We start from the raw sequence: 9,561 nt of genomic DNA, 5'->3' as shown, positions 1-9,561 counted from the left end.
GAATCACTGCCCTTAAACCACCATCTCCTCACAAGTCGCCTCAATGACAAGGCTGCACCTCCCCCACTTCTCCCCCTCCACCTCACAAGTTACCTCAGAGGAAGGGCTGCACACTTCCACCCCCCCCAGCTCCCCCTCACCCTGAGAAGTCACTTCAGAGGCAGGGGGCACTCAACCCCGACCCACCAGCGCACCTGAAGCCTGCAAAGCAACAGGCCACCCCAGCAATCTCTGTAGAACATTGCTGTGCGCTCATCTCCAGTTCACCCAAAGTGAAGGCCGCCAAGTGCACGTTGCCTCTGTGCTGTTGTGAAACACGTCAGCGTGCTTTCCCGCCAAGGTGGAGGGATGATCCAGTGTGGGAGCAAGAGCCTGGCAGGATGGCCTGATAATGATATGCTGATGTCTCCCAGCTCGGTGCAAGGTTTTACCCATTCTTTTGAATGGTTTATTCAACAAATGCAAATTGCGCTTTCCCTTTTAATCCTAACGTTTATCTAATTAACATCTCAAAACTACTAAACATCAAAGCACCCAAACTAGCTGGCTTTAATCTAATTAAGACACACATAGACACACACATAGACACAGACCCTAAAACAATTCCAATTTAAAAATAATTTCCAATAGCATTATAGACATTAATCTCTTCATGACGGTGGGTAGCAGCTCATGAATAAACTGCTGCTGGTGTTGCAGCCCTGTGCAGGTCCTCACCGTGTGAGGTAATGCACTTGGGGACAGCTAACAAGGCAAGAGATTACACTATGAATGGTAGGACCCTGGAAAGCACTGAAGATCAGAGGGACCTTGGTATACAAATCCACAGATCCCTGAAGGCAGCAGCACAGGTAGTTAAGGTGGTTAAGAGGCATATGGGATACTTGCCTCTACTAGCAGAGGCATTGAATATAAGAGCAGGGAGGTTAGGCTGGAAATGTATAAAATGCTAATCAGCTGGAGTACGAGGTGCAGTTCTGATCACCACATTACAGGAAGGATGTGATTGCACTGGACAGGTTGCAGAGGAGATTTACCATGATGCTGCCTGGGCTGGAGGGTCTGAGCTATTAGGAAAGATTGGATAGGCTGGGGTTGTTTTCCTTGGAGCAGAGAAGGTTGAGAGGGGACCCCGATAGAGGTGTATAAATTTTTGAGCGGCATAGATAGGGTGGATAGGGAGGCATTTTTTCCATTAGTGGAGTGGTCAATAGCTAGGAGGCATGGATTTAACTAAGGGGTAGAAGGCTAAGATGGAATTTGAGGAGAATTTTTTTTCACCCAGAGGGTGGGAGTCTGGAACTCACTGCCTGAGAGGGTGGTTGAGTCAGAAACTCTTGTACTATTTAAGAAGTATTTAGATATTCACTTGCGTTGCCATAACCTCCAAAGCTATGGGTCAAACACTGGGAAATGGGATTAGTGTAGTCACATCTTTGTTGACTAGTGCGGACATGATGGGCCAAATGGCCTCCTTCTGTGCTGTAAATGTCTGTGTGTTTAAGAGTCTAGAGCTAGTGGCCCAATCAGGGAGGCAGCAACCTCAGCAGCATCATCAGGGACAGAGACCGCTGCTGAGGAAGGCCAGGGTGCTGCAGCCTACACCAGGTAGGCCAGAGAAATGGAAGGTAAACTTTAAAGGTATCCTGATGGAGGGGAGACACCTCTGACCAAATCTGGGCCCAGTGAGCGGACCTTCCATGTCTGCATCCCAGTTTTGATTAAAAAATACCATCTCCCACCACCCTACTAAGTGAGTTCCAGACTCTCATCTCCCCTACTAAGCTGCTGTGGGAGCACTCAGCACTTGCACTCAGCTGGTGGGATTGGGGGGTGAGGGAGTGGGATTGATCCACCATCAGGAAAATGCTAATGGGCTGGTAAAATGGCCCTTAAAGGGGCATTTCAATATTTCAATCTGTTTTCCCCCTCCTTGTAGCGGGGATTCTATCCAAAGTTGCTCCCGTGTTTGGTAAAGTTCCTTGATACCAGGTTCACATCGGGGAGCTGATCCCAACCCGCTCCCTGTATTTTTCCGGCCCCACTCCAGCACCGCTTTCCTTCCTGCCTCCTGGTGCTGGGGAAATTCAGCCCATTGAGTTAATGCATGGAATTATTTAACTCACCATTTATTTATCATTCAACGACTGAGAGTCCTCGATTTCTGAGGATTCTACATCAACATAAAGATGATCAACATTCAGAACAGAGTACCAAGTCCATGCAAGTTGATCCCATTGCTGTATGGGTAGCTCCGATTAACTGAAGAACCAGTGATATTACTGCAATGAGAGAAACACAGTGATCTGATGAGGGAAATCAGGAATAGCTGAGGATTCAGGATAATTAAATGGAGGGAGAGCAAATTGTGTTAGGAGTGAAATTGCTGTAATTCTGGACATCACTGTCATTTACTTCAGAGACTTGAGTACATAATATAGGCTAATACTGCAGTGCAATAACTGAAGGAGTGCTGCACTGTCAGAGGTGCACAAATCACCCATTAAAACAAGATCCCAGCTGCATCTTCAAGTCAATGTAGATCCATAGCAGTAGTTAAAGAAGGGTAGGGGACGTCTCCCAGTGTTTTCTCCAACATTTATCCCTCAACCAACAGCTCCAAAAACGGATTAACTGATCAGTCACTTCATTTGCTGTTTTTGAGATCTTGCTGTGCACAAAATGGCTGCTATGTTTATTTATGTTGCCACAGTGAATGCATGTTAAATGTGTTTCCTTGGTTGTGGAACAATTTGCATTCTCCTGGGGCCCTGGAAGATGCCAAATCAACACAATGTTTTTGAATTTCTAATGATTAACAGGAGCTCAACGTCCTGATGTTTTAGTGCCGACCATTTCAGTCAGTTCCAAAAGCCGCCTGCACCACTCTCTGTGCATTCTCTGTTAATTCATTCAGTGCATCAGTCAGCAGTTTGTGGCTCACAGAAATTGATGATCCTGCTCCAAAGATGGAACCAACGTTTGGGATGGTATCAAGGACGACTTCAGCTGTTACAATGCCAACTGAAATGGAACCCATTAATATTGTTATCACAAATTGTTCATTTATTTCACCCACCAGGGGAGTTTTCACCACTGCTTTCAGATCATTGACAGATTTCCCTGCCCAGTTTGCCAGTTTTTGAAGAGAGACATCATCCAGACCCAGACATTGATGGAAATGTATTATTGCAGTAACCAGAGCCTGAACGTTAAAATAAAATGACAAGCCAGGAATTGGAACAGCTCCCACTGCTCCCGAGTGTGCTGCAAACATCCAGATTTGTTCCTTTAGCTCTTTTATTTTCTTCTCTATAATCCCCAGTGTTGTGTTTGGAAGTGACAGAATGACAACACCCTTCCCTGAATTCTTAAGGATATCTGGGAGGCTTTTGTTTAATGCTGGAAAATCAAACTCATTGACTTTAAAGTTTGATATCAGGAAAACAGTGAGTGATGGTATCCCCTCCTCTTTTAAGCTGCACACACAGTAATTCCTGATCTTTTCTAGTTCTTCATCTGTGTTATGCTTCCTACCCTCCATTTCAAAAGTATTTAAATCGCTGTCGATTTTAGAGCGAATCAAGTAGAAATTCTTCCCCATTCGCTTAATCTCTTTGGTGAGTTCTACATCATTTTCTGTGAATCTAGACCGTGAGATAATGATGAAGAAATCGTATCTTTTCAATTGCATTTTCTTCATGTATTTATCTGCTGGAAATTGTTTAGTCCTAATTCCTGGCAGCTCCCACAAAAAAATATTCGGCAGGTTGGGATGCTTGTATCCGGTTGGCTCCATTGTGGTTAACGTGTTCCCAGTTTCAGCTGCTCCCTCATAATCACTCTGGAGTCCTCTCAACGCATTGATGAAGGTGGATTTCCCTGCGCCTGATTCTCCTGTCACTACGATGTTAAACTCTGTATTGTCCAGATCCTTTAACTTCTTCTGTATCACTGGAGTAACTGCCTCCAGCCCACCTGTTTTACAATCCGACTTCAGTTTGTTGAGCTCTTCCTGACTGAAGAATGAGGGGGTTGAAGACTGGGCCATCTGATCCCTGTGGAAAAGAATGAGTGATTTACACTGTGAGTAATTTCTGCAAACTGTGTGAATCTATAGTCAAAGATAGAAGGAAAACTAGAATCAGAATTTATTGATTTAAAACAGAAAATACTGGTGGAAAGGGTGGAGTGAACTGAAACACAAAGGAATTTCTCACTCTGTAACGTTGATGATCTCTTTATCCCCATCCTTCGTTCCTGCTTCCAATGCTCCTGGAACACCTGTTGTAAAGATACTCCTGACATTTGAATAACTTTTCTTCACTTTGACATTTGTTGCTTAAAATAGAATATAGCACAATTGTTAGTCATGAAGATTAGAATCATAGGCAACAGTGTTTTAATACAAATAGCCAGTTGGTGAATGAAACAAACAGAGTCAGACTTTATTTGGAATAGTTTTATTCACAGAATTAAACTTTGCAGGTATATTCATCGATCATGTGCACTGTGCCCAGAGGTAGGCCCCTGGTCAGTAAGTGTCCCTGTATATGTGCTCAAGTAACTATCCAATCAATGCCCTTCACTGGTATATACTTAACCACAATTGATACAATTAACACATGTCAGATGCTCGGTCAGGGTTGTTATCATTAACACTGTCATGTTGGGGCAGATGTCATATTGAAGAATTGGAACTGAATGGAATGCTCGGTCTTTATCTGAAGGTGGAAGGGAGCGAGTTAATGCATTGTTGACAAAGGTGGACTGTGAGGACAGTAATTATTACTGTATATACTCGAGTAGTAGTCATTCTTGTGTAAAAGTCGACCCCTGGCCTTTGTCCAAAAAAACTTTAATTTGTCATGTATCTCGTGTATAAATCAACCCCACCCCCCGCTTTTGGCCAAAAAGAAATCCAAACTATTTCTACTGGCCATCCGCTAGCAAAGCTGCTCATTTGAAGGTGGCTGTTCATCTCCTTGGGTGAAATTTCCCATCCCGCTCACGGCAGGTTTCATGGTGGGCGAGAGCAGAGAGTCCAGCGGTAGGCAAAAATCTGCAAATCCGCCATCATAAAAACAGGTTGCAATTCTGCCCGTGGTGTGTTTATGGTGGGTCAGTTATCCCACTGACTCGTGGCGTGAATGCTATTTGCATTTATTAACATGTCATGAATGCTCATTAAAACAGCTGCTCTCTGGAAGCTTGTCAGGCCTTCCAACCTTCCATCACACTAGCGGGAAAGTACATCACTCTCAAACCCGTTTGAAAAGGGGTGGCGTTCACAAGTCGGACCTCAGTTCACTGGTAACTTCGAGGTGAGCGTAACATACATGGCCTGCCTGCCATAGCGCTGCACCGGTCTTGTTGTGATGAAGGCCATTCTGCCGGGGCTGTAGGGTTGGTCTGCTCCTGCTCTTTGCCTACCTTGTCCCGAGGAACACCATTATGCAGACCCCCACTTTCAGAGCCGAGCACTTCAACCGGGGGTGGGCTGTGAGGTGAGAGTGGGGTGAATGAACACGAGGGGGACAAGGGAGGGAAGGCTGTGGAATGGCAGTGAGGGGGAAGGGCGAACATGAGGGGGGTCATTCTGGTGTCACCCTCTAGCCTCTTATTGCCGCAGGAGTGAGAAGGATTCTGCTTAGAAAGAAAGGAGGAAGAGCTCCACTGAAAGCCAATGGCTTCATTTGCACTGTTAAAGAGCTTCTCAGAACTCAGTGGCTACACATCACAGTCGCTGAATCTCAAGTGTAACACAGAGGGATGTAGAATTTGGGAATGCAGGCAATAGTGAGGGAGACACAGCTGTATCAGTTATGACATTCCATCAATGAAGGCCGGTCACATGTTCACCTGATGTGACACTCCTAACAGGCCAAAGGGCATCCACTCATTGACCATGAGCAGCTGATTGGTCATTAATATGCCACATCAGAGATTGGAGCACAGAACTAGGTTGGGTCACTCAGCTCACTGAAACGTTAACATCCCACACAGGGCTCAAGATGTTACAAAGTGCTGGAAAAACTCAGCAGGTCTGGTAGCATCTGTGGAGAGAGAAACAGGGTTAATGTTTCATAGCCCATATGACTCTTCTTCACACATAAAGAGAGATAGAAATGTGATTTTTATGCTGTTTAAGAGGGGGTGGAGCAGCTGCAGAAAGGTAGAAGGTCAGGGATAGGTGGGAACTCAAGCTGGATTGACAACATTTTTATACACATAGGACAAAGGGAATGTTAACAGTTGTGGTAAAGATGAAAGATGGTGTTGATAGTGGCATAAAGGTAAGATAGCAGAGTGTGAAAATCGCAGAACAAGGGTCAGCGCTCTGTGAAAGAACAACATAGATACAAGGTACAGATGGTGCTGCTTCAGCTGAAAGGTGTGTTTTGGGCCTTGGACGGTGAGGAGGAAGGAGGTAAAGGGACAGTTGCTGGACCTTCTGCGATTGCATGTAAAGGTGTCGTGGGAAGGGGATAAAGAGCTGGGTGTGATGGGCGAGTGGACCAGGGTTCCCAGAGGGAATGGACCCTATGGATGTTGATGAGGGGCTGAGGGGAAGATGTGTTTGGTGGTGGCATCATGCTGGAGTTGGCTGAAATGGTGGAGGATGATTCTTTGAATGTGGAGGCTGGAGAGGACAAAGGGGTTCTATCTTGGTTTTGGGAGGGAGAGGAAGGGGTGAGGACAGAGGTGCAGTAGATGGGTTAGACATGTTTGAAGTCCCTGTCAAATATAGTTGTGGGGGAGCCCTGGGTTTAGAAAAAAGGAAGACATGTCAGAAGTGCCGTTTTGGAAGGTGGCATCATCAGAACAGATGCAGCTGAGATGGAAGAACTGGGAGAATGGGATGGATTCCTTACGGGAAGCAGGTTGTGACAAGCTGTAGCTGAGGTACATGAGGGAGTCGGTGGGATTGTAATGAATATTGGTGGGCAGTAAATCACCAGAAATGGAGACACAGAGACCGAGGAAGGGAAGAGAAGCGTCAGAGATAGACCTTTTGAAGGTGAGAGAGCGGTGGAAATTGGGAGAAAAATTGAAATATTTTTCCAGGTCCAGACGAGAGCATGAAGTGGCACCAAAACAGTTATCGATGGTGATGTAGAGGGATCAGACATCCATGGTGAAGAGGAGGCGGTTAGGTTCTGGAAACTGGAAATTGTTGACATGAAATTAACATGGCTGATGTCACGCCGACAGTTCTCAATGAAAAGATCAAGAGCAGGTAAGAGGCCAGAGGGAGGGGTCCAGCTGGAGGGAGAATACTGGAAGTGGGTGAAAGGATCCATTGAACAAGGGGAGGACTCCTGCCCAAAGAAGTGAGCATGGAGATGATGGTGACGGAAGAAGAATTCAGCTTCAAGCCAAGCCATTGAGGTGACAGTGTATGGGTATGAAACTGAGACCAAAACGTTCAGCATCAGAAGGGGAAGGTCAGAGGGTATAATGAATACACTGCCAGGGATGGGCTTAGAAGAAGGAGTGGGAAGGGTTGGTGAGTCCCTAATGGGCATTTGAATGAGGAACATTCCTTGTTCCAGTTCTGCTCAGGATCCTCCCACAACATCGATGACAGTTCATGCAACAATCAGTAATGGTTTCACAATCAACATTAAACTATTAATTCCAGATTTTTATTGAAATCAGATTAGACCATCTGCTGTGGTGGGATTTGAACCCAGGTCCCCAGAAGATTACCCTGGGTCTCTGCAATACTGGTTGAGTGACAATACCACTATGCCCCTGCTTTAACAAGAAAATGGCTGAATGGTTATCCGGGGTAGGCAGGAATGTGGAGTTGAGGTTGAAATCAGATCAGCCATGATCTTATTGAATAGCGGTACACACCAGAGCGGACGAGTAGCCTACTCCTGCTCCTAATTCATATGTAAGTTACTTTTAATGTTATTTTGACTGATAGTGAAGTGGATTCTCACAAGATTAGATGGAAACTTGTCAATCTATTACTTAAAGTTAGTTTCTCCAAAAAGAAAAAGTGAAAACAAGCAAATATTTACCTTGGGCAGAAATTTCTGCCGGTCAGGGGGTTTGTGTGGGGGCGGGCAGGGGAGGGCGCATACCGCGCTGCCAGTTTACGTGGGTGGGCCAATTAAGGGCCGCCCAGCATGACGTACACCCAGAAGCGCTGTGCGCTCCTTGTGCGGGTGGGGGGGGGGAATTCCCTGAGTCGGGGCCTGCACATGCACGTGAAAGGGCACAGAAATGAGTTTTGGTTTAAACATTTAAAGAAAGAAAAGAAAATACTTTAAGAAATGTCCCCTCATGTGAAAGTGTCACATGAGCTGGGACATGTCAATGAATGTTTTCAAATTTTTTTATATAATTAAATTAATAAACCCTTCATGAAACCTCATCCCACCCATGGATGAGGTTTCATGAAAAATGTGTTGGCCATCGGGGCTCTTCACCTACCCACCAACCTTAAGGTTGGACGGGCAGCATTCTTAACCAGCTTAATTATTTTCTTAATGGCCTTTGACAATTCAGCGGGTGCGCAGCCGACTCGGTTCTGTGCCCGCTGAACTGAAAATCAAAATGACGTACGGTGATGTCGGGACGCCCGCCCAACGACACTGCGCGTCATTTTACACGTCGGCGAGTGGACCCCGCCCCCGCTCACTGACTGGAAAATTCTTCCCCTTCTCCATAACAAGCGATAAGAGTTCCTTTGGAGAAAGTCGAGATAATCCTCCATTTGACACTTCTGGCTGAAGGTGGCTGCAGATACTCCAGCCTTGTCTTTTGCACTGAAGTGCTGGGCTCCTCCATCATTGAGGATGGGGACATCTGTGGTGCCTCCTCCTCCTCTTAGTTGCTGAATTACAGAGCTTTGATCTGATCCATTGGTTGTGGGATTGCTTTGCTCTGTTTCTAACTGTTTTTGCTGTTTGGGAGGCATATGTGTTGTAGCTCCTCCAGTTTGGCTCCTCGTTTTATGGCTTACCTAGAACATCCTGACTCCCCAAAGCCTGTCCGCCAACTGCATTGTACAAGTCAGGAGTGTGGTGGAATACTCTCCACTTGCCTGCATGAGTACAGCTCCTACAACAGCCAAGAAACTCAACACTATCCAGGATAAAGCAGCCCGGTTGGCTGACACCTCAACCACTACCTTCAACATTCAATGACTCCACTACTGATGCGCAGTAGCGGCAGTGTGTACCATTTACAAGATGCACTGCAGGAATTCACCAAGGCTCCTTCAACAGCACCTTCCAAAACCATAACTACTACCATCTAGAAGGACAAGGGCAGCAGATAAATGGGAAAACCACCAGCTGGAAGTTCCCCTCCAATCATTTAACGTTCTGACTTGGAAATATATCGCCGTTCCTTCACTGTCACTGGATCAAAATCCTGGAACTCCCTCCCTAACAGCACTGTGTGCGGCCTTACACCACATGGACTGCAGCGGTTCAAGAAGGCAGCTCACCACCACCTTCTCAAAGACAATTAGGGATATAAAACAAATGCTGGCCTTGCCAGTGATACCCACATCCCATGAAATATTTTTTAAAATGATGA

At 45.8% G+C, this 9,561-nt stretch overlaps 1 protein-coding gene across 1 annotated transcript; it reads right to left on the bottom strand.

Moving 5' to 3' along the window:
- Window positions 1-2,301: 2,301 nt before the first annotated feature.
- On the bottom strand, window positions 2,302-4,051 carry LOC144683289 (interferon-inducible GTPase 5-like). Its single transcript, XM_078546234.1, has one exon. The coding sequence runs from the start codon at window positions 4,049-4,051 to the stop codon at window positions 2,858-2,860; it is 1,194 nt and encodes a 397-aa protein (XP_078402360.1). The 3' UTR covers window positions 2,302-2,857.
- Window positions 4,052-9,561: the final 5,510 nt, after the last annotated feature.

This window comes from Cetorhinus maximus, chromosome 8, assembly GCF_964194155.1.
Source record: "Cetorhinus maximus chromosome 8, sCetMax3.hap1.1, whole genome shotgun sequence".
NCBI lineage: Eukaryota > Metazoa > Chordata > Chondrichthyes > Lamniformes > Cetorhinidae > Cetorhinus > Cetorhinus maximus.
Note: the sequence above shows the minus strand (reverse complement) of the source record. Positions and strands in the feature narration are given on the sequence as shown.